General features: G+C 46.1%; 1 protein-coding gene across 1 annotated transcript in view; it reads right to left on the reverse strand.

Annotated features, from left to right (window-relative positions):
* The window catches only part of CUNH10orf90 (chromosome unknown C10orf90 homolog), a 320,876-nt gene extending 309,866 nt beyond the window's left edge, over positions 1 to 11,010 (reverse strand). Inside the window, exon 1 of the mRNA XM_073681344.1 lies at positions 10,805 to 11,010. Coding sequence (XP_073537445.1) covers positions 10,805 to 10,877 — 73 coding nt within the window. The 5' untranslated portion in view covers positions 10,878 to 11,010. The remainder of the gene's footprint in view (positions 1 to 10,804) is intronic.
* Positions 11,011 to 25,332: the final 14,322 nt, after the last annotated feature.

Consider the following 25,332-nt stretch of genomic DNA (forward strand, 5'->3'; position numbering starts at 1 on the left):
TTAACCAGATCACGGTGAAAAATAAATACCCCCTTCCGCTCATTCCTGAATTATTTGACCTTCTGAGGGGTGCTAGAATCTTCACCAAGCTGGATCTCCGTGGGGCGTATAACCTGGTCCGTATCCGTCAGGGAGATGAATGGAAGACGGCATTCAACACCTGGGACGGCCACTATGAATACCTCGTAATGTCCTTCGGTCTCTGTAATGCTCCCACCGTCTTTCAAGAGTTGGTCAATGACATCTTCCGTGACCTTCTCTACTCCTGCGTGGTGGTGTACCTGGACGACATCTTGGTCTTCTCTCCGGATCTTCCCACACACCGGAGGGACGTTCGTCAGGTCCTGCTCAGGCTTAGGCAGAACCACCTCTACGTAAAATATGAGAAGTGCCTCTTTGAGCAGACCTCGCTTCCGTTTCTGGGCTACATAATCTCTCAGACCGGCCTACGAATGGATCCTGAGAAACTGTCTGCCATCCAGAAGTGGCCCCGACCCGAGGGGTTGAAGGCTATTCAGCGGTTCCTGGGCTTCGCCAACTACTACCGCCTCTTCATTCCGCACTTCTCTTCCCGGACTGCCCCTATCTCTGCGCTCACCCGTAAGGGCGCTAATCCCAAAGAATGGCCGCCCGAAGCAGAGGAGGCCTTCCTTTCCTTGAAACAAGCTTTCTCCTCCGCCCCTGTGCTGCATCGTCCGGACGGCAACAAACAATTCTTCCTAGAAGTAGACGCTTCTTCCTCCGGAGTCGGAGCGGTACTCACCCAAAAGTCATCTTCCGGAAGAATGGTAACCTGCGGCTTCTTCTCCAAACTCTTCTCCTCTTCTGAGCGCAATTATTCTATAGGAGACCGAGAATTATTAGCCATTAAGCTGGCACTGGAGGAGTGGCGTTACCTGCTCGAGGGGGCTCTTCACCTGGTAATAATTTACACGGACCACAAGTACTTGGCTTACCTCCAGAGTGCCCAGAGACTTAACCCGCGCCAAGCCCGGTGGTCCTTGTTCTTCGCCCGCTTTGATTTCATTCTTCATTTTCGCCCGGCAGACAAAAACATCAAAGCTGATGCCTTGTCCCGATCCTTTTTGGTCTCTGATCTAGAGGAGGAGCCTAAGCACATCATCGACCCCGCCAAAGTAATGCAGGTGGCCCCCGTGAATCTAAATCGTCTTCCACCCGGTAAGACGTTCGTAACAGTACCTGATCGTGAGAAGGTCCTACACTGGGGACATTCGTCTAAGCTAGCTGGCCATGCTGGTCAGAAAAAGACCCTCCAGCTTATTACCCGGCATTACTGGTGGCCTACCCTGCACAAGGACGTAATAGACTTTGTTTCAGCCTGTGCGTCCTGGGCCCGCAACAAGGTTCCTAGACACCTGCCAGCCGGCCGCCTCCTGCCTTTTCCTGTACCTGCTGCCCCATGGCAGCATATAGCCATGGACTTTATAATGGACCTCCCTGTCTCTGCCGGTTGTACGGTCATTTGGGTGGTCGCTGACCGCTTTTCTAAGATGGCTCACTTCATTCCCCTGCCGGGCCTCCCGTCTGCATCTGAGTTGGCTAAAGACTTTATCTATCATATTTGCCGTCTTCAAGGTCTTCCTCTCCACATCATATCCGATCGAGGAGTTCAGTTCACCTCTCGCTTCTGGCGAGCCATGTGTAAATTGCTGGGGGTCACCTTGGACTTCTCTTCTGCTTATCACCCACAGTCCAATGGTCAAGTAGAGCGGATCAACCAAATTTTAACCAGTTACCTCCGGCACTTTGTTAATGCTCACCATTCCGACTGGGTGGATCTTTTACTGTGGGCCGAATTTTCCTACAATAATCACGAGAGCGAATCTTCCTCCAAATCCCCGTTTTTTATAGTCTACGGTCAGCATCCTCGGATCCCGTTTCCCGTCTCCACCTCGGTGGACAATCCGGCTGCGGAATCTCTTGTTAGCGAATTTTCCTCCATTTGGGAAAGTACCAGATCCGCACTTCTTCAGTCATCCGAGCGGATGAAAAAACTCTGCACTACACCGCACTACACCACCATCTGCACCTACACTGCCCCGGGAGCAGAAACATCCCAGCTGCCATCCCATAACCCCCAGAGGACTGCAGCAGAGCTGGTAATCCTTACCAGGTACCACAGGTGGCGTCACGAACACTTCCTAAAACTACAAACCCCAGATAAATAACATTCCCCTTTTTGTTGACCGCCCTGGGCCACGGACCGGGCCAGACACTGTGACATATCCCCCCAGCATCCATAGGCCCGGCTGCCGAGTACCCCACAGCCCTGGGGGCACGTCATCTTCATTATGAAAAAATTTAAGACCCTTTCTTTCTTCATATTATAGCCATTTTCAAATACAATTTTTCGATATTTCATTCATATATGTAAAAAAATAATAAAAATAAATAAATATATACAGAGTGGTCCAAAAGTGGGTGGACAGAAAATAATAACATTTATTTTGATTTATATATAAAATTATATTTACTAACACAAGCATAACATTGACAATTAAATTTTATTCTGAACAATAATACAAAAGCCCTTAAATTTTATCAACGCAGGTGCTCAAACTGTTTTCCATTACAATTTGCACAGCTTTGAAGTCTGCCTCTTACGCTTCGACAAACTTTTTTGCACAAGTCTCTTTGGGTATTAATTTTTTGAAATGCATCTCTTATGTAATTTTTCAAATCACTGATACTTTTTGGTTTTCGACTATAAACTTTGTCCTTGAGTACTCCCCAAAAGAAAAAATCCATTCGGGTCAAGTCTGGTGAACGTGCCGGCCAATCAAGTGGGCCTCTTCGGCCAATCCATTTATTAGGAAATGTTTCATCAAGATACTCGCGGACTACTCTTGAATAATGTGGAGGGGCCCCCTTTTGTTGAAAATAAAGGTCACTTGAATTAGGCTGTTGCTGTAACTGGGGAACAACTTGATTCATTAGAATTTCGAGATACTTACAGTACAGACCAAAAGTTTGGACACACCTTCTCATTTAAAGATTTTTCTGTATTTTCATGGCTATGACCATTGTACATTCACACTGAAGTCATCAAAACTATGAATGAACACATGTGGAATTATATACTTACCAAAAAAGTGTGAAACAACTGAAAATATGTCTTATATTCTTGCTTTGATGACTGCTTTGCACACTCTTGGCATTCTCTTGATGAGCTTCAAGAGGTAGTCACCGGAAATGGTCTTCCAACAATCTTAAAGGAGTTCCCAGAGATGCTTAGCACTTGTTGGCCCTTTTGCCTTCACGCTGCGGTCCAGCTCACCCCAAACCATCTCGATTGGGTTCAGGTCAGGTGACTGTGGAGGCCAGGTCATCTGGCGTACCACCCCATCACTCTCCTTCTTGGTCAAATAGCCCTTACACAGCCTGGAGGTGTGTTTGGGGTCATTGTCCTGTTGAAAAATAAATGATGGTCCAACTAAACGGAAACCGGATGGAATAGCATGCCGCTGCAAGATGCTGTGGTAGCCATGCTGGTTCAGTATGCCTTCAATTTTTAATAAATCCCCAACAGTGTCACCAGCAAAGCACCCCCACACCATCACACCTCCTCCTCCATGCTTCACAGTGGGAACCAGGCATGTAGAGTCCATCCGTTCACCTTTTCTGCGTCGCACAAAGACACGGTGGTCGAAACCAAAGATCTCAAATTTGGACTCATTAGACCAAAGCACAGATTTCCAATTGTCTAATGTCCATTCCTTGTGTTCTTTAGCCCAAACAAGTCTCTTCTACTTGTTGCCTGTCCTTAGCAATGGTTTCCTAGCAGCTATTTTACCATGAAGGCCTGCTGCACAAAGTCTCCTCTTAACAGATGTTGAAGAGATGTGCCTTCTGCTAGAACTCTGTGTGGCATTGACCTGGTCTCTAATCTGAGCTGCTGTTAACCTGCGATTTCTGAGGCTGGTGACTCAGATAAACTTATCCTCAGAAGCAGAGCTGACTCTTGGTCTTCCTTTCCTGGGGCGGTCCTCATGTGAGCCAGTTTCTTTGTAGCGCTTGATGGTTTTTGCAACTGCACTTGGGGACACTTTCAAAGTTTTCCCAATTTTTCGCACTGACTGACCTTCATTTCTTAAAGTAATGATGGCCACTGGTTTTTCTTTACTTAGCTGCTTTTTTCTTGCCATAATACGAATTCTAACAGTCTATTCAGTAGGACTATCAGCTGTGTATCCACCTGACTTCTGCACAACACAACTGATGGTCCCAACCCCATTTATAAGGCAAGAAATCCCACTTATTAAACCTGACAGGGCACACCTGTGAAGTGAAAACCATTTCCGGTGACTACCTCTTGAAGCTCATCAAGAGAATGCCAAGAGTGTGCAAAGCAGTCATCAAAGCAAAAGATGCCTACTTTGAAGAACCTCGAATATAAGACATATTTTCAGTTGTTTCACACTTTTTTGTTAAGTATATAATTCCACATGTGTTAATTCATAGTTTTGATGCCTTCAGTGTGAATGTACAATTTTCATAGTCATGAAAATACAGAAAAATCTTTAAATGAGAAGGTGTGTCCAAACTTTTGGTCTGTACTGTATCTCCTGTGACTGTTCCATCAAAAAATATTGGTCCTAAAACACCAAAACTTGAAATACCACCCCAAACATTGACACCAGGCTCATTTAGTTGTTGCTCTAATGTTAAATGCATGTTCTCATTATACCAGTAAATACAATTATGTCTGTTAATATGGCCGGATAATTTGAAAGAAGCTTCATCACTCCACATAATGTTATCTAAAATTACTGGATTTTCTACAATTTCGTTAAGCATAATCTCACTAAATTGCAGCCGCCTGTCTGGATCATCCTCCAATAAACCATAAATTAGATGTGGACGATAAGCTTTCCACCCAATAGATTTCAGGATTCGCACGATAGAAGCTCGTGAAATTCCCAATTCCACAGAGGCTCTTCTGTGGACTTTTTTGGACTCTGAACAAATGTTTCAGCAACAAGTTGTTTCTTATCTTCTGTACAGACTTTCATTTTCCAAAGAGTCTGTGAGGAATGAAAAGTGGAATCTGATTGGTTGCTAAGGGCAACAGAGCCAGTTTCACTTTACACCATGTTCGATAAATCGCCCCCTTCATAACCTTATTACACTTTCTGTCCACCTACTTTTGGACCACCCTGTATATACCTGTCAATATTTACTTTATATGTCATATACCCTCTATAATATCATTTAATCCATCTGGGTATAATGTACCCAGACGGAAGATCCAATATGATTTTTTCCGGTTTAACTTTTGTACCCTATTAGCACAATTCTCAGGTATTTGCTCCATACATGGTTTAAAAAATAATAATAGTTAAATAAATGCTTATTTTGCTTAAAAATGTAAACAAAAATATATTGTTTGTTCATTTCATAAAAAGTACAAACACGTCAATGTTGTTTTAAAAATACCAAAAATGCCCACGTAATATAAACCTATTATAAGTGAAAAACTTGCCAATGTTTAAGCCAGACAATTATTATAGACTAGTTTATTATTTATTCATTTAGATATTGATCATCAACCTTTCGGGTTTCACGGAAACGTATTTCTCCTTGGTTCGTGTCTCTGATTCAGATCCCAGGAGGTTTGTTTCCATAGCTGCAAGTGAAAAACAAAGAGATGCTTGTCTTGTAACGTCAGAAGGTCCCGTGGTTGTACGAGTCTAATGCCATTGTGTCTCCTCATCTATCATGCATGCAATGAAATGGCGATGTGGGTGAAAAGACTGCGATAGAGACGGGCACCAGTTTAAAGGCAACCTGTCAGTACGTTTTTAAATATGAAAGTTGTGGTCTGGCTATATAGGAGCTTGTCCCCCCCAAAATAAAATATATCTTTATTGTAGAGATCCGAAGTGTCAGTTATAAGAAATGTAGCATAACAGTCATATGCAAATCAGGCTGGAAGTGCACTGGGGGCGTGTCTATACACTTGGAATAATGAGTCCAGTGCACTTGCAGTTTCGTTTTATCCTTTTTTGTCTGCTTATCTTATACACTTTTTTTTCATTATTTTGAAGTCCAAATATGACTTTTTATTCTTACATAGATATTTTTAAAAAAACACACAGAAAAAAATATTTTCTACAATATCATAATTTTTCCTTGATAGTTTCCTGTCCCAAATCAAAATTAAAAGGAAGAAAAAAATTGATAGGCCTATATTTTTATTTTTCTTTCTTTAAAATCAGTACTGGAGCGTATGCCGTAAAATAATAGATTTAAAGGGATTGAGCAGGATTAGAAAAACATTGCTGCTTTCTTCCAAAAACAAGGACCACACCAGTCTTAGGGTTGTTAGAGGCATTGCGTGGTCTCCTGTTGGGGAAACTAAAGCCCCCACATTAGATAGCTGACAGCTATCCCTCCAGGCTCCCCCATAAATAGGAAAGCTCGATTAGGCCAAGCGCTCCTAGGTTCTCTATGAGAAATTCGCTGCTAGACTCTTGTGGTTCACAGCTTTGAATAAGGGTTGCTGTCCCGAAACGCGTAAGCTTACGGATCCTTAATCTTTTTAATCGTTGTGCTTTTTCTCACTATATTATTAATTGCAGAGTAAAAGCTATGTTTTAACACTTTCTCATTGGTGCTGGAGCCCATTACTCATGGACCTTACTTCCATTTCTGACCTGGATATAAGCCTACTATGTTCCTACACTCTTTCACCACACCCTGACCAAACAAGGTCTACCAAGCTGTTTTCACACTGGATTGTCCTCCTTGGAAGTTGAGCTGATTACCATTTTTTCTCCTTCCTCACAATAAGTATACCAGCCTCATCAGGCTTCAGAGATCTTTCTTACCCCTTTCCAACATAGGATGTAATAATACATCCTACATCAGAAACTGAGCCTGCTCCATACATGTTCCAGCTGCTTTATACAACCGAAACCTGCTGTTAACAGCAGCAACCGGAGCTACCCATGGTAACTGCTGTTTAACCATTGAGATGCCGCTGCATCTGAATGGTTGCGATCGGCCTGCACAAGATTGCGTGGGGCAGATGGGTTACCATTGTCCCTAAGGCCCTACTGAAGGCTCCCGTTGTTGTCATCTGTGAATTTCCATATAGCCCAGTTAGTGGCTGGGCTTCATAGGAGATCAGGCATTTCTGCTATATGCTGCAATACCAAAATATTGCATTGTGCATTATAAGTGCAGGTTAAAGTCCCCTAAGGGGACTAAAAAAATATGTGAAAGTTCTTAAAAAATGTTTTTAAAAATGTAGTAATTTAAAATAATAAACACATTTGGCATCACCTAAAAGTCCGACCTATGAAATTATAACAATTAATTAAGCCGTGTGCTGTAAAGAAAAAAGAAAATCAACACTCACATCCCCTCCAAAAATGGGGGAAAAAAAGTAGTCAACACATCGTACGTACCATAATGGCACCAATAAAATGTCAGAGCAGTATGCGAAAGAAAACAAGCCATCATGCAACTATGTAGACACAAATATAAAAAATGAATGGTTCTTGGAAGAAGGGGAATAAAAATTGGTAAGGGCAAAAATAAAAATTATCCAGCGCAGGAAGGGGTTATTAAAGTAAGCAGTCCCTTTAAAGTTGTATTTTTTATTGGCAGTGTACACTGTGTGTGAACCTGGGCTAATACCCGATATTCTGTGTTTTTTGCGGCAAAGAAAATGTTAAAGAGAGAAAACGCGGCCATTTATCTATAATAAGGAACGTGAGATAAGGATGTGTGATAACCCTCCCTTATAGAATTCATCCACACATATCTCAGACCTCATCCTACATAAATCTCAGACCTCGCTATAATGTATCCTCACCTTCATCTGCACCTGAAATGAATCCCGTTGGCAATGTGACCCTATCACCCACAATCGTTTTTTCCTTTTGATTTTCCATTAGATGTTCAAAGTGACAAAGCCACAGTGCTCAGGGGATGGCTTTCACCTTGAGATGAATTTTTGTCAAACTTCCCAGCTTCATAAAGCTTAATACCTTGCCCTTGTGTTAGATTTATTCTTATGCATTCAGCTTCTTATAGTCAAAACAACGTTCCGGGATATAAATATTTTATTGCCAATTTTATTAAACTTGAAAATAACGAAGAGTTCTAGAAAAAACTGCTTATACCATAGTGTTCACATGTGACTGAGTAAACAAATGTCCTCCTTGGGTCGGATTATAGGAAGGAGACAAGGGGCACATGACTAAAGGTCTCCACGCATAAGGGACTTCCGCCACCCCAGAACCTATGCCATAATATTTATAAGGGTCTGAAAACACTGCCAATCTCATAGGTTCCCTATTATCAAATGTTCTTTTTGGCGCTTGACCCTAGGGAAAGCACAAAGAGCTTAGAGGCCTCCACCAACTAAGGGGCTGAAAGTACTTCCAGCCCACTTCTTCTCTGTCTAGATTTCTTCAATCCATTGATTAATTCAGATCTCAGAAAGACAGAGACCCTTCTATCCCATTTTACCCAACATTTGAATCACCATTTGTAGGTCATTAATTAGTCGTACCCTGTCCTACTCACTTTGGGCCATATTTGCATAATCCAATACCCAATTTGGTCCATTTAATCTAAGAATCTCCCTTCAAAAGTCCAAAGGCCCGCATACATATTAGACTAATGTCGGCAAAACCTTATGATAATAATAGGTTTTGCCAACAGTATAGTGTGTATGGAAGTCTCCTGGCTCTCCTTCGACAGATGGAGTTGGGGAAGATAAAGATCCGCCATGTCTGATTTCGGTCTGCCAATCCTTTTGTTTTCTAAGAGAGAAGCCATGGCAGTGTTTGGCAGCAGCTTTCTCAAAGAGAATGCTGGAACTCACGACAGAGTGAGTGCTCCTGTGTATGGGAGAGCCGGAGGAGATAGCTGATGGCCAAACGACCGGCCCAACCATTGTTTCGCCAACACACATCTAAAGTGTTGGCTGGCTTAAAGGCGTTGTCCAGCCTTGATGAATCAGGTCCACAGTGTCTAATAATAAGCACCATTTTTTAAAAAAAAAAAACTGCACTTTACTCAACCTTCCAGGATCTAGCACTGAGTCTCTGCTGCTGCTTCTAGTGCCTGTTATTGTCTGCATCACTTAGGTCACGTCATCAGCACTGCAGACAATCGTAAGCTCCGCAGATCTGAGCAGTTCATGCCGTCAACTTGGTCAAAGCAGCTAAGATCTAGTTATTGGTTGCAGCGCTGTTGACTTGATGTCAGTTCTGCAGACAATAACAGACAAAGGTAGCAGTGGCAGAGACTCAGATCTGGACCTGGTGAGTGTGAGAAAGAACTAAATATAGTTTTTTTTTAAACAAACTGCAGACAAGGGACAGAGTTTTTCCAAAACCCCTTAAATTTTGGACATTATACAGGGAACAGAGGTCGGACCTCGACTGATCAGAATGTAACAGCATATCCTATTGATATACCAAGAGATTACACTATAGGAAAACCCCTTTAAGGCTTCACAGTAGCTTCCAACTTAGTTTATATAATATTTAACATGATGGATCAACTTCCATCATCTTAAACATTTGGAAAGTTGAAAGCCTTGGACACAAACTGAGGGGACAATAAATTACAATTTAACAAATGGCTTTTTTATGATTTTAAAAGCACAGAGTCCCAGTGCAATTTACAACCACTATAAATGATGCTCTTGTCGTCATTACATCTTTTCATGGAGACTTTTGCAAATAATTTGGTATAATCCGAATTGGCTAGATTGTTCTTATTTAAAATAAAATAAAAAAAGAAATATATATATAATTTTTTTTTTCTTAAAAAATAATACTCTGCAATCTAATGTTAATAGATTTGATGCTGGAGATCCATTTATAAAACAATCAACAATCAGTTCTGGTGCATAATAAAACTAATGTGGGCTGAGGTGGTGTTGGTTTGGGTAGAACCCACTTTCTAGAGCAAGGTGCACATTGCATCTAACCATTCTGTCTGCATGGTAAGGCCTCATTCAGATGTCAGTATTTTTTCCACGTAAGAGAAAAATGGACCTATTATTCTGATCAGAGTTTGATCCGAGTGTCATCAGTTTTTGGCGTTCGTGGAGAAAAAAAGTACAAAAATTTTCTCCACCTTCTCCATTCTGACAATCCATGAAAATCAGACGGCACTCGGATGTCCTCTGAGTGTGGTCCATTTTTTTCACGGCCAATAGACTTGCTTTGTCGATTTTGAGTCAACCCAAAATCTGCCATTTTCTGCGAAAAATCGCAAACATATGAGTGGCCACATAGACTATCACAGGTACGACTGCTAACCACAGATAGCACTTGTATGCGAAAAATGGATGTGTGAATAAGGCCTAAGTCACGAAGTTTTCTTAACCCCTTAAGGACAAGGCCTATTTTGGCCTCAATGACCAAACTCTTGTTTGTTTGTTTGTTTGTTTATCATAGCATTCCAAAAGTTTCAGGAGAACTTGCAGCGGAATGTCTGTGTGTTCCGCTAGCTCCTCCCACCTCTTCCCCTCTCCATAGAATCTCATGAGTGGCAACTGTCATCTCCTATCTCAGTAATGTGAATATCTGTAGTCAGAGAATACGGATTTTAGCCATGAATTGAAAGTGAAAGATCAGTCCTGGAGGAGAAAGAAGCAGATTTCTCTAATATATATTGCGAAGTTTCTTGTTTTCATGTGTACTATTTTCTTATGGGAAAAAAATTAAAATGATGGTTAGCCTTTAAGTTGTATCTATAATGGACAGCAACATAAAACTCATCATTTCAGGGTAGCCATTAAGCTCTTACTTACCAAAGTAGCATTCTTTCTTCTTGATGGAGTAATACAGGGTGAGATGAACTTGTGTAAGGTAAGTCTTTCCCATATTAATCCTTTCAGTAAGCGATAAAGTGAATGTAACTTTTTAAAGGATTGTTCTATGGGGAATCATCCGTGTCTGTTTACAGTGACCGGGCCGGTAACTTGTTGCATTAGTACAAATGAACGCCAGGATCTGCCCTTTCTCTGAGCCTGCGCTGTAACCATGAATAATGAATGCCGTTCACATCTCATCACTGGAATCCTATTCATTCTATTCAAAGACTTTATTATCCTTCCTCCTAAACCTGAAGACACATGAAGGTTATACTACCGGGGTGCCGCTGCTTCAACTGTCTGACCGTCAATTGTCAATAAGCAAATTAAATTCACATATTTTAATTTTTCAGCCTAGATTGATCTTGTCTTATTCAGATCCCACATTCACCAAGCACAAAATGTATAAAAGATGCTTTGAGCATAAATGTTTCATTTCCCCCGACTTTAATATTTAAGTCCAGGCTCTTAGTTCGGATTGTCTCTTTCAGCAAAGTTAAGAGCAGAATTTTGAAGCTTAATACCTGCACATACAATATTAGAAGCCGTATTCCCTAGATCTCGGCAGATGAGCTCCGGCCGTACGAGACGGAAAGTTAAAAAATGCAACTTACTTAAGTTTCGTCAAATATAAAAAAGAAATTATAATATCTATGCTGATGAGGATGAATATTTTACAGAATTGTAGCCCGTGAACTCTGAATAACCCTTGTTGAAAAATGGCAGATATTGGGTGATGATGAGAGTCTACTTAAAGGAATTTTCTCAGGAAGTTCATTTATCATTTATCCACAAGGTAGGGAATAAATGTATGATCGCTGGGGATCCGACCATTAGGAATACAGAAGAACAGATCTTGCAAAAATTAATTCAGGCAGATTCGCCCTAATTCGGCAGACAGGTTTGATTCTGACCAATTTAATCAGGTCTAAATCTAAACAGTCGTGAGGATAGAGGTTAACATTTTTAAAAAATATATATACTTCACTTTTCCTTATATTTCCCCTTTCCTTTCCCTTTCTTACACCTCCTCCACCACCTCAGCTCTAGTTCTAGAGTCTTCTATTCTTCCGATGCTAGATTGCATTACCTCCCTCCCACTTGACTGCATGTGGTCAATCTTAGCCCTGTGATTGGCCTCACATGGTCACATGAGGGGAGACACAAGTATGAGTTGCATCGACCCCCAAAATGACTGAGAGAAGCCGATTATAACAACAGGGGAGTAAAAGTGAGCATACAGTTTTTATTTATTGTAACCTCTTCCCGGTCTGTGAAAGTTCGCAAAAAAATGGCAGCTGTGCGAATCGAATCCTGAAAATTTCTGGTGAATCCAATTTTTTGGGGAAGTTCGTAGCTAATTCAATTCAATAGGAATTGATGCGCGCATATCTAGTAGGGAACCCAACCAATCATGAAAAGTGGATCAGTAGTATACCACCGATTTATTCACTTTCTAAGACACAGAGGGTTGTAGCATTGTAGCACTGTGCCATCATCATCAGTCTCACTGATAGTGAATTTAGCCCTAGTCATGCATTTAAATCACACATGGAACTTTAGACCCCCCGCTCCTACCCATTCTAGTGATTGGTGGGGATCCACTTCTATTGTTCGTATTATCCTATGCACAGTCATTGCTTGGATCCATTGAATAATGAATCCATTATATTCTTATAACTTCCATAATAAACAGAATCCATAGCACAGATGCGAATGAAGTCTGACTTAAAGGGGTCGCCCACCTTTGGAGACATTTTCTTTTTTTTATTAAATGTAATATATTGGGTTAAAAATAATTTCTGCAGTAGGGATAAATAAGCTGATTTATGACCACTGACCACATCTTAGTTTCATGTGCAGAGGAACAAAGAGCCTGGAAAAGGCAATTTTTTTTAATTAAAATCCAATTGCAAAAGTGATTTATTGCTCAAAACTCAAGCAATTAAGTAAAAAAAAAAGACTCCATAGGTGACTTAGGAGTTTACGTCAAATTGTTGTTGTTTTCCATATAATAACTGGGTTCCCCCACTAGGTCTACCCATCTAGATGCCACTTTGGGTATATCGAGGGAGGGTAGCTATGGCTATGTATGGCATAGCCTTAGCTATGGATGGCATCAAATTCTACATTTTTGCAGCTGGAAATATTCTTGTCGAGGCAGATATTTTTCTGGGAATACCAGTTAATAGTCAGAGTTTTTGAAAGCTGATCCCGCCAAAGTCAGATAATTGGTAGGATAGCTTCAATAGAAAAAGTGGTCCATGACTTCTATACTGATGTCCTATACTTAAGATAGGACTTATCAATATAAAATTGGTGGGAGTCTGACATCAACCACTATCAGGTGTTTGCAGGGGTGGATCAAGAATAGCAAAGCCCCGGGCAGTTTAGAAGGCGCGGGCCCCCCCCCCACCCCCACACACACACACACCTGATGTATCACATGTCACATGATCCCCTGTGATAGATCATGCAATGGTTCACGTGAAATTAATTTGGCACAATATTAATATATTCAATAATAATTTTTTTACATTAATTGTACGACTTAATATTGAGCACAATTAAGTATGCTGACATCCCCTATATACAATATGAGCTGCCACATAATCCTTCTATACACAGCAGGCCGCCGCTTGTAGCCATCTATACACAGCAGGAGGCTGCACGTAGCCATCTATACTCAGCAGGAGGCTGCATGAAGCCATCTATACACAGCAGGAGGCCGCACGTAGCCATCTATACACAGCGGGAGGCCGCACGTAGCCATCTATACACAGCAGGAGGCCGCACGTAGCCATCTCTACACAGCAGGAGGCCACACGTAGCCATCTATACACAGCAGGAGGCTGCATGTAGCCATCTATACACAGCAGGAGGCCACACGTAGCCATCTATACACAGCAGGAGGCCGCACAGCGCCATCTGTACACAGCAGGAGGTAGCACAGCGCCATCTATACACAGCAGGAGGCTGCACGTAGCCATCTATACTCAGCAGGAGGCTGTACGACGCCATCTATACTCAGCAGGAGGCCGCACAGTGCCATCTATACACAGCGGGAGGCCGCACAGCGCCATCTATACACAGCAGGAGGTCGAACGTAGCCATCTATGAACAGCAGGAGGCCGCACGTAGCCATCTCTACACAGCAGGAGGCCACACGTAAACATCTATACACAGCAGGAGGCTGCATGTAGCCATCTATACACAGCAGGAGGCCACACGTAGCCATCTATACACAGCAGGAGGCAGCACAGTGCCATCTATACACAACAGGAGGCCGCACAGCGCCATCTATACACAGCAGTAGGCTGCACGTAGCCATCTATACACAGCGGGAGGCCGCACATAGCCATCTATACACAGCAGGAGGCCGCACGTAGCCATCTACACTCAGCAGGAGACCGCATGGCGCCATCTATACACAGCAGGAGGCCGCACAGCGCCATCTATACACAGCAGGAGGCCGCACGTAGACATCTATACACAGCGGGAGGTCGCACGTAGTCATCTATACAGCGGGAGGCCGCACAGCGCCATCTGTACACAGCAGGAGGCCGCATGTAGCCATCTATACTCAGCAGGAGGCTGCACGAAGCCATCTATACACAGCAGGAGGCTGCACATAGCCATCTATACACAGCGGGAGGCCGCACGTAGCCATCTATACACAGCAGGAGGCCGCACGTAGCCATCTATACACAGCAGGAGGCTGCACAGCGCCATCTATACACAGCAGGAGGCCGCACGTAGCCATCTATACTCAGCAGGAGGCTGCACAAAGCCATCTATACACAGCAGGAGGCTGCACGTAGCCATCTATACACAGCGGGAGGTCGCACGTAGTCATCTATACACAGCGGGAGGCCGCACAGCGCCATCTATACACAGCAGGAGGCCGCATGTAGCCATCTATACTCAGCAGGAGGCTGCACGAAGCCATCTATACACAGCAGGAGGCTGCACATAGCCATCTATACACAGCGGGAGGCAGCACGTAGCCATCTATACACAGCAGGAGGCCGCACGTAGCCATCTATACACAGCAGGAGGCTGCACAGCGCCATCTATACACAGCAGGAGGCCGCACGTAGCCATCTATACTCAGCAGGAGGCTGCACAAAGCCATCTATACACAGCAGGAGGCTGCACGTAGCCATCTATACACAGCGGGAGGTCGCACGTAGTCATCTATACAGCGGGAGGCCGCACAGCGCCATCTGTACACAGCAGGAGGCCGCATGTAGCCATCTATACTCAGCAGGAGGCTGCACGAAGCCATCTATACACAGCAGGAGGCTGCACATAGCCATCTATACACAGCGGGAGGCCGCACGTAGCCATCTATACACAGCAGGAGGCCGCACGTAGCCATCTATACACAGCAGGAGGCTGCACAGCGCCATCTATACACAGCAGGAGGCCGCACGTAGCCATCTATACTCAGCAGGAGGCTGCACAAAGCCATCTATACACAGCAGGAGGCTGCACGTAGCCATCTATACACAGCGGGAGGTCGCACGTAGTCATCTATACACAGCGGGAGGCCGCACAGCGCCATCTATACACAGCAGGAGGCCGCATGTAGCCATCTATACTCAGCAGGAGGCTGCACGAAGCCATCTATACACAGCAGGAGGCTGCACATAGCCATCTATACACAGCGGGAGGCAGCACGTAGCCATCTATACACAGCAGGAGGCCGCACGTAGCCATCTATACACAGCAGGAGGCTGCACAGCGCCATCTATACACAGCAGGAGGCCGCACGTAGCCATCTATACTCAGCAGGAGGCTGCACAAAGCCATCTATACACAGCAGGAGGCTGCACGTAGCCATCTATACACAGCAGGCCGCCGCTCGTAGCCATCTATACACAGCAGGAGGCAGCACGTAGCCATCTATACACAGCGGGAGGCCGCACGTAGCCATCTATACACAGCGGGAGGCCGCACGTAGCCATCTATACACAGCGGGAGGCCGCACGTAGCCATCTATACACAGCGGGAGGCCGCACGTAGCCATCTATGCACAGCGGGAGGCCGCACGTAGCCATCTATACACAGCGGGAGGCCGCACGTAGCCATCTATACACAGCGGGAGGCCGCACGTAGCCATCTATACACAGCGGGAGGCCGCACGTAGTCATCTATACACAGCAGGAGGCCGCACATAGCCATCTATACACAGCAGGAGGCTGCACGTAGCCATCTATACTGAGCAGGAGGCTGCACGGCGCCATCTATACACAGCAGGAGGCCGCACAGCGCCATCTATACACAGCAGGAGGCCGCACAGCGCCATCTATACACAGTGGGAGGCTGCACGTAGCCATCTATACACAGCGGGAGGCCGCACGTAGCCATCTATACACAGCAGGAGGCCGCACGTAGCCATCTATACACAGCGGGAAGCTGCACGGTGCCATCTATACACAGCGGGAGGCCGCACGGTGCCATCTATACACAGAGGGAGGCCAACCGGTGCCATCTATACACAGCGGGAGGCCACACGGTGCCATTTATACACAGCAGGAGGTCGCACGTAGCCATCTATACACAGCAGGAGGCCGCACGTAGCCATGTATACACAGCAGCAGGCCGCACAGCGTCATCTATACACAGCAGGAGGCCGCACGTAGCCATCTATACACAGCGGGAGGCCGCACAGCGCCATCTATTCACAGCAGGAGGCCGCACGTAGCCATCTATACTCAGCAGGAGGCTGCACGAAGCCATCTATACACAGCAAGAGGCCGCACGTAGCCATCTATACACAGCAGGAGGCAGCATGTAGCCATCTATACACAGCAGGCCGCCGCTCGTAGCCATCTATACACAGCAGGAGGCAGCATGTAGCCATCTATACACAGCGGGAGGCCGCACGTAGCCATCTATACACAGTGGGAGGCTGCACGTAGCCATCTATACACAGCGAGAGGCCGCACGTAGCCATCTATACACAGCGGGAGGCCGCACGTAGCCATCTATACACAGCGGGAGGCCGCACGTAGCCATCTATACACAGCAGGAGGCCGCACGTAGCCATTTATACACAGCGGGAGGCCGCACGTAGCCATCTATACACAGCGGGAAGCCGCATGGTGCCATCTATGCACAGCGAGAGGCCACACGGTGCCATCTATACACAGCGGGAGGCTGCACGTAGCCATCTATACACAGCAGGAGGCCGCACATAGCCATCTATACACAGCAGGAGGCTGCATGTAGCCATCTATACTGAGCAGGAAGCTGCACGGCGCCATCTATACACAGCAGGAGGCCGCACAGCGCCATCTATACACAGCAGGAGGCCGCACAGAGCCATCTATACACAGCCGGAGGCCGCACGTAGCCATCTATACACAGCGGGAGGCCGCACAGTGCCATCTATACACAGCAGGAGGCTGCATGTAGCCATCTATACTCAGCAGGAGGCTGCACGAAGCCATCTATACACAGCAGGAGGCTGCACATAGCCATCTATACACAGCGGGAGGCCGCACGTAGCCATCTATACACAGCAGGAGGCCGCACGTAGCCATCTGTACACAGCAGGAGGCTGCACAATGTCATCTATTCACAGCAGGAGGCCGCACGTAGCCATCTATACTCAGCAGAAGGCTGCACGAAGCCATCTATACACAGCGGGAGGCTGCACGTAGCCATCTATACACAGTAGGAGGCCGCACATAGCCATCTATACACAGCAGGCCGCCGCTCGTAGCCATCTATACACAGCAGGAGGCCGCACGTAGCCATCTATACACAGCGGGAGGCCGCACGTAGCCATCTATACACAGCGGGAGGCCGCACGTAGCCATCTATACACAGTAGGAGGCCGCACGTAGCCATCTATACACAGCGGGAAGCCGCACAGTGCCATCTATACACAGCGGGAGGCCACACGGTGCCATCTATACACAGAGGGAGGCCACCCGTAGCCATCTATACACAGCGGGAAGCCGCACAGTGCCATCTATACACAGCGGGAGGCCACACGGTGCCATCTATACACAGAGGGAGGCCACCCGGTGCCATCTAAACACAGCAGGAGGCCACACGGTGCCATCTATACACAGCAGGAGGTCGCACGTAGCCATCTATACACAGCAGGAGGCCGCACGTAGCCATGTATACACAGCAGGAGGCCACACAGCGTCATCTATACACAGCAGGAGGCTGCACGTAGCCATCTATACACAGCGGGAGGCCGCACAGCGCCATCTATACACAGCAGAAGGCCGCACGTAGCCATCTATACTCAGCAGGAGGCTGCACGAAGCCATCTATACACAGCAGGAGGCTGCACATAGCCATCTATACACAGCGGGAGGCCGCATGTAGCCATCTATACACAGCAGGAGGCAGCACGTAGCCATCTATACACAGCAAGAGGCTGCACAGCGCCATCTATACACAGCAGGAGGCCGCACGTAGCCATCTATACTCAGCAGGAGGCTGCACAAAGCCATCTATACACAGCAGGAGGCTGCACGGCGCCATCTATACACAGCGGGAGGCCGCACATAGCCATCTATACACAGCAGGAGGCCGCACAAAGCCATCTATACACAGCAGGCCGCCGCTCGTAGCCATTCATACACTGCAGGAGGCCGCACGTAGCCATCTATACACAGCGGGAGGCCGCACGTAGCCATCTATACACAGCGGGAGGCCGCACGTAGCCATCTATACACAGCGAGAGGCCGTACGTAGCCATCTATACACAGCGGGAGGCCGCACGTAGCCATCTATACACAGCGGGAGGCCGCACGTAGCCATCTATACACAGCGGGAGGCCGCACGTAGCCATCTATACACAGCGGGAAGCAGCACGGTGCCATCTATACACAGCGGGAGGCCACCCGGTGCCATCTATACACAGCGGGAGGCCACACGGTGCCATCTATACACAGCGGGATGCCACACGGTGCCATCTATACACAGCGGGAGGCCGCACGTAGCCATCTATACACAGCGGGAGGCCACACGTAGCCATCTATATACAGCAGGGAGCCGCATGAAGCCATCTATACACAGCGGGAGGCCGCACGTAGCCATCTATACACAGCGGGAGGCCACACGTAGCCATCTATATACAGCAGGGAGCCGCACGAAGCTTAGCTCCACCCACAGCTGCAAGAGACATATCCTGCCCGCTTTAAGTCCGCGCTGGGCCGCAGTTTCAGCTGCCACTCACTACATAATGCAAGCAAAATTTCTGAGATGATGGGGAGAGGGAGTAGACAGTGTACACAGGCATTTGTCTTTATGTAGTTCAGTCCACTCCTCTACCATCCCCAACATTATGTACAAATTTTAAAAATGACAATGATCCCCTGCCCTTTCATACAAAGTGCTGCTGGCTGCCCACCCCATTCCACTGCCACAGACACTGTCTGAGACACACGATGATATAAGCTAATGTTTGTCTGACTGTGGCAAGTGGCAGGAACACTAGAAGGCAGCCAGCAAGCAGTCTGTATAAAACTGCAGGGGACCATTATTCATTGATATATATACAAAAAACATACTTTTTAAACAGAATACACACTTTGAGCCTAAAGCAGCAGGGCTCAGCAGGAGACCAGGCAGGCTGCAGACAAACTGTGGGTCACTGTGCGTGGGTGGCGGCTCCTCTTCAGCAGATGCTGCAGGGCAGAATGACACTGGCTCATGTGAGCCATTTCATGAACTTTTAAATAGACCAGCGCCCCTGTGTATGCTGGGCCCTGCCTGACGTCATGCGGCAGGGCGGTCCCAGCATCATTTAAACTGCCCACCTCGGTGGATCTGCAGCTGGCCGGATGGGAGCGGCTGCGTGATGCAGCGTGTCTGTGAGTGGCTGCTTTGAACTTTGGGACCGCCCTGCTTGACGTCATGTGGCAGGGAGGTCCCAAAGTTCAAAGCAGCCACTCACAGACACGCTGGCTGCATCAAGCAGCCCTGTATATGCACTAGCGCCGGTGGGAAATTTAAATGATGTTGGGACCCCCCTGCCACATGACGTCAGGCAGGGCGGTCCCAAAGTTCAAAGCAGCCACTCACAGACACGCTGGCCTCCTGCATCAGGCAGCTCTGTATTTGCACTAGCGCCGGCGGGAAATTCAAATGATGTTGGGACCGCCCTGCCATATGACGTCAGGCAGGGCGGTACCAACAGCATTTAAACTGCACGCTCGTGCAAGTGAATATACAGCTGCGGTGGCCAGATGGGAGCATCATGTGGCACTGGCAGGGCGGGGCAACAATGTATGATTTAAACCGCCTACAGCTGCGGGCCCGCAGCGGTGATCATCTAAACCTTCGGCCAGCGCGGCGGTGACCAAAAAAAAAGGTGCATTATAATGGGAACAATTCAAGGGCCCCCTGGCGTCTTAGGGCCCCGGGCGGTAGCCCATATTGCCCTCATTATAATCCGCCTATTGGTGTTTGCATCTGAATGTACACAGAGTACAGAGCTGGATAAATCAGTACAACTCCGTACACTGTAATGTGGCTGTTCTCAGCTGCTACAGCTCAATTCTTATTCACTTCAATAGGAGTCAAGCTGCAGTACCCAGGAATGACCACTACAAAGTGCATGGAGCTGTGCTGTTTTGGTCTGGTACATCCGTCCACAGTGGGAGCTGCAAACTTCTGGGTGACGGATGTCGGAGTCCCACTAAACAAATATTGATGACTTATCGCACAGATATTGATACATTCTAGACAACTACTTCATCACAACCCCAGTAATAGAATGGAAATGTCCTCTAGGTGTGCAGATCCATATCCATAAACTCGTAAAAAGGAGTCAGTATTATCTTAAATCCTTTCATTTAGTGTTCAAAAGCTAACTGGATGTGAAAAGTTACAATCACTTTTTTGAGATTGTTCTGAAAACCACATAGCAGGGGCAACAAAGAGTATAAAAAATATCCCATCAGGAAATGAGCTTTCGGAGAAATCAATTTTGCATTCTGAGGTCCGATGGGAGAAACATGCAACAGAAAAATAAAATATAGTAAAACATTATTTTTTAAAGGGAATCTGCCACCAAGGTTTTGCTACCTCATCTGGGAGAAGCAAAATATAGGAAAAGAGACCTTGATTCCAACGATGTATCACTTAGTTTACTGGGGGCAGCAGTTGTGATACAATCAGAGTTTTTAGATGTAGCAGAACTCAGAAAGCTGGCTCTGCCAACATCCCTGATAAGCAGCTTTCTGTATACATTGTATATTGACAGAAAGCTGCTAATCAGTCGTGGGGTGGAGTTGGATCAGGATGCATGTGAGTTGTAGTCCTGTAATGTTAATCTGCTCCTAATACACTCATTGTATTGAAACAACAGCACACTGTCACGGGGAAACCACGACAGAGAGGGGTCAGAAGATCGCGGTGTTTGGTTCACAAACTCCTGCACTAGTTAGAAGCACTTTACCTTCATATTAAACAGTGCAGGTTTTTTCCTTACTAGCAGTGTAAAGGGTAGCTGTTCAGTTGAAGCTCCTGGAGCTTTCCTACCTGGATTGTCTCAGCTGTTCAGTGTTGGCCACTCCCCCCTGCTATATATGCTCACCTCTGGCACTTAGGAATTGCCAGTGTTAGTTCATACTGCCTGGTTCTGGAGTTGGAGGTGTAGTTCATGGTTGGAATTAGCATTTTGTTCAGGAGATTGTTGCTTGGGGTTTTGTTTGTGTGCACATCCTCATCTTCTCCTGTTTGGTTTATCCTTCCTTTAACTCCCCTGTGTTCCACTTTGTTTGGTGTGTGTATTTTGTATGATTGGTATTTTAATTTATCCCTGTCGTCTTGTGTGTCTGGTTAGTGTGTTCCTATACACTTTGGCTTCCTACCTGCCTAGGTGGGAGGAGGGGTCAGATAAGGGTTGATATAGGAGCATAGCAAGGCACGTGAACCCAGCATCTCCACCTTCAGTAGTTACCGGGGGACAGGGATAGAATAGGGCACCCCTAGTTCTAGGGACCTGGCTAACACCCACAGTCTCAAGGCACTGGGGGGGACACACAGTCTAATAAGTGACAGATCGCTGAAATCAGTGTCCCAGTCCCTACTTCATGCTGTCATCAGATTACATAGTAAAAAACTGCTGACAGATTCCCTTTATATCCCCTGTCTAAAACATCTGGGTAAGGAAAGTTATCGAAGAGAAATAAAAAAAAGACTTATAAAAAAAAGACGACAGAAAAAGCGATGCAGAATGATGTAAATAATAAAGCACAAATGTTAAAGTCGCTAAAAAGGAGCAAATTGTCCCAGAAAACTGGAGAAGCAGCTATGAGTCGGGACCATGAAGCTTTACTGAGCCACTGATGTTATTATCGGGAGTGACTTACACAGCGTTTAATTTAGGTATACTGCCTGTGAATAGACGTTCCCGGTTTCTTTGCAACGTGTATTTTCTTCGGTTCATTGTGCATCAGTTGGCTCCTTTGTACCAGAGTTACAGATAGCCACCAGCAGTTGTAGCTGCATTGTGCTTTTAAATGGTTTCTCTTGTAGATGCCGGGGGCAATTTTCCTTCTGGTTCACCATTTCTTTTATACTGAATCATTGAACAAATACCACAGAATTCACAGTTCCAGAAATACAAGTCCATAACATATAGCGAAGAGCGTATTTTTATTCGACAGTTACTTTGAAGGTATCATATTATATTTAATGGGAATCTGTCAGCAGGTTTTTACTACCAAATCTGAGAGTAGCATAATGTAGATGTTGATTACCTGATTCCAGCGTTGTGTCAATTACTGGGCTGCTTGCTGTAGCTTTGATAAAATCACTGTTTTATCAGCAAAGGTTTATCACTGGAGGACTAGAAAACCGGCTGCCAGGTAGTCTACACCACTCCCCTATCACACCACTGATTCGCAGCTTTCTGTGTACACTGTGCATAGGCAGAAAGCTGCCAATTAGTGGTGGGGGCGTGGTTATACACAGCTCAGCATTCCAAGAACTGCTAAATCTGCAGTTAGTTCCTTGCTCTTGTGATGGTGGCAGGTTGCCAGTACAACCAGGACCTGAAGACTATGTTAGGCCCTGGAGGCTAATTTAAAGGAGACACCAGCTTCTGCATCTTGACTAAAGTTCAAGATTTATACTTTTCTTGTTCCTATGTATTTTGATCCTGTTCTGACCAAGACTTTGGCCTATAAATGTGTTGCCTAGTTCTTGCAGTTCGTGTACTTGACTCCTGATTTATCTCCTGACTACAGTTCCATCTCATCCTCTAGCTTGCTGCATCCCGGCTGCTATTCTTCTGACAAACCCTGGCTATGTTCCTCACTTTGTTAAAGGGAGCATACAGTCAATTGGTGCTTGAATGGCTATGCATAGATTTGACATTGAAAAATATGATTTTTACATAGTTAGTAGCTACTTTTATTTTTTGCAGCCTGACCCATATTTCAGAATTGTCTGTTGTGTATCTCCCAATAATATAGTCTGTATGTGAGCTCTGTGTAACGGGACGGGTGGTGGAACCACTGTGCCGTGGTGTGAGGAGAGCATGGTGGGGCGTAAATAGGGACGGCTGGTAGACAGGATGGCGGGCCCAGTTGGTAGACAGGCTGGCGGGCACGACTGATAGACAGGCTGGCGGGCACGATTGATAACAGGCAATTAAATGGAGATACATCCACTTGGACCTGAGAACTAACAAGGATGTTAAACAACAACTTTACACTGTTGCACAGGCACCTCCATGTTGGAGGAGGTGCCTTAAATAGTCAGTGTCTTCTGGCCATTGGCTGGGGACACTTTAGAACGGCGTGCGTGGCTCTTTTAAGCACAGTACCCAAGGATCTGCGAGATATGCGCGTACACTAGGCAGCATCACCGTGGAAGGAGGACAGAGGAACGGAACACTCCAGTCGGGGGCTGTGGCGGTGAGGGGGTTGACGCCTCTGCCGGGGGAAGGAGGCAGGAGGCAGAGATGCCGGCGCTACACTCTGTCACAGTAATTTAGGTTGGATGTGAGCTTTGTGTCTCTCTCAGTAATATAGGCTGGATGTGAACTTAGGTGTCTCTCCCAGTATAATAAGCCAAATGTGAGCTCTGTTTCTCTACCAGTAATAAAGGCTTGATGTGAGGTCTGAATCTGTCCCGGTAATATAGGCTAGATAAGAGTTCTGGGTCTCTCCCAGTAATATAGGCTGGACATGAGCTCTAGGTCTCTCCCCGCAATAAAGACTAGATGTGAGCTTTGTGTCTCTCCCAATAATATAGGCTGAATGTGAGCGCGGTGTCTCTTCCAGTTATATGAGCTGGATGTTAAATTTGTGTCTCTCCCAGTAAATAAAGGATGGATGTGAGATCTGTGTCCCTTCCAATAATGTAGACAGGATGTGAGCTCTGTGTCTTTACCAGTAGTATAGGCTGGATGTGAGCTCTGTATCTTTACCAGTAGTATAGGCTGGATGTGAGCACTGTGTCTCTCCCAGTAATAAAGGCTGGATGCGAGCATTGAGTCTCTTCCAGTAATATGGGCTGGATGTTAGTTTGTGTCTCTCCCAGTAATATAGGCTGGATATTAACTCCGTGTCTCTCCCAGTAATACATGCTGGATATGCGCTATGTGTCTTTCACAGTAATAAAGGCTGGATGTGAGCTGTGTCTCTTCCAGTAATATAGACTGGATATGAACTCTGTTTCTCTCACAGTAATATAGGCTGAATGTGAGGTCTACAGAAAAATCGTAGAACATTTTTTGATGAAGACTATTTAGAAAATTGTTTAACTTTGCATTTAGAAAGCAAATGAAAAAAAAAATCTGTGCAAAGTTGTACATAAAAAGCTTTTAAGAGTGAAGAACAAGTCCTTAGATGCGGTTGGTTATGTGTGACGCACTGGAAGCCCTTACCCTGGGAGATGGGGGACTCGGAGCCGGGTCCTATGTTGTCAATGGGCCATCACATTAAAAAGGATGGTATGGGCTTATCCCGGTTGAGTGGCTGATCTCGACTACGCCACCTGTGGCACCTGGTGAAGGCCACCAGCGCTGCTGCAGTCCGCTGAGGCAGGATGTTATGGCAGCCGTCGTTGTTACTACTCCCCACAGGCGGAGCAGGGTCTCAGGGCAGAGAGACAGGATGGAGGGGGTTGTAGTATAGGAGGTCTGGTGCTGCGTAGTGCGGTGTAATGCAGAATAAAGAGTCCGGAGGCCATAGGGGTTAACTTCCAGGGTTTTTACTCACGGTGGAGATTGCTGTTGATAGGCTTCTCCCTGCTCCTCGCGGAGTTCTGCGGTCACCAGAGATGGGGGGGGTCCAACAACCTTCGAGTAAGTCCAGTGTTCAATCAGGACCCCACACCAGAGTGTTCCTAGACTTCAGACCGGGTCTTTTCCTGTCTGTGTGTGTGTAGATAGGCCGGGTCTCCCTCTGAACTTCACTCAGAAAAAGAGTACGGGTGGCAGCTCCGCTCCTTCCGTTACCCGGTGGGATCCTCAG

This window comes from Phyllobates terribilis, unplaced genomic scaffold, assembly GCF_046119375.1.
Source record: "Phyllobates terribilis strain yellow unplaced genomic scaffold, ASM4611937v1 Scaffold_5__5_contigs__length_657084704, whole genome shotgun sequence".
Classification (NCBI taxonomy): domain Eukaryota; kingdom Metazoa; phylum Chordata; class Amphibia; order Anura; family Dendrobatidae; genus Phyllobates; species Phyllobates terribilis.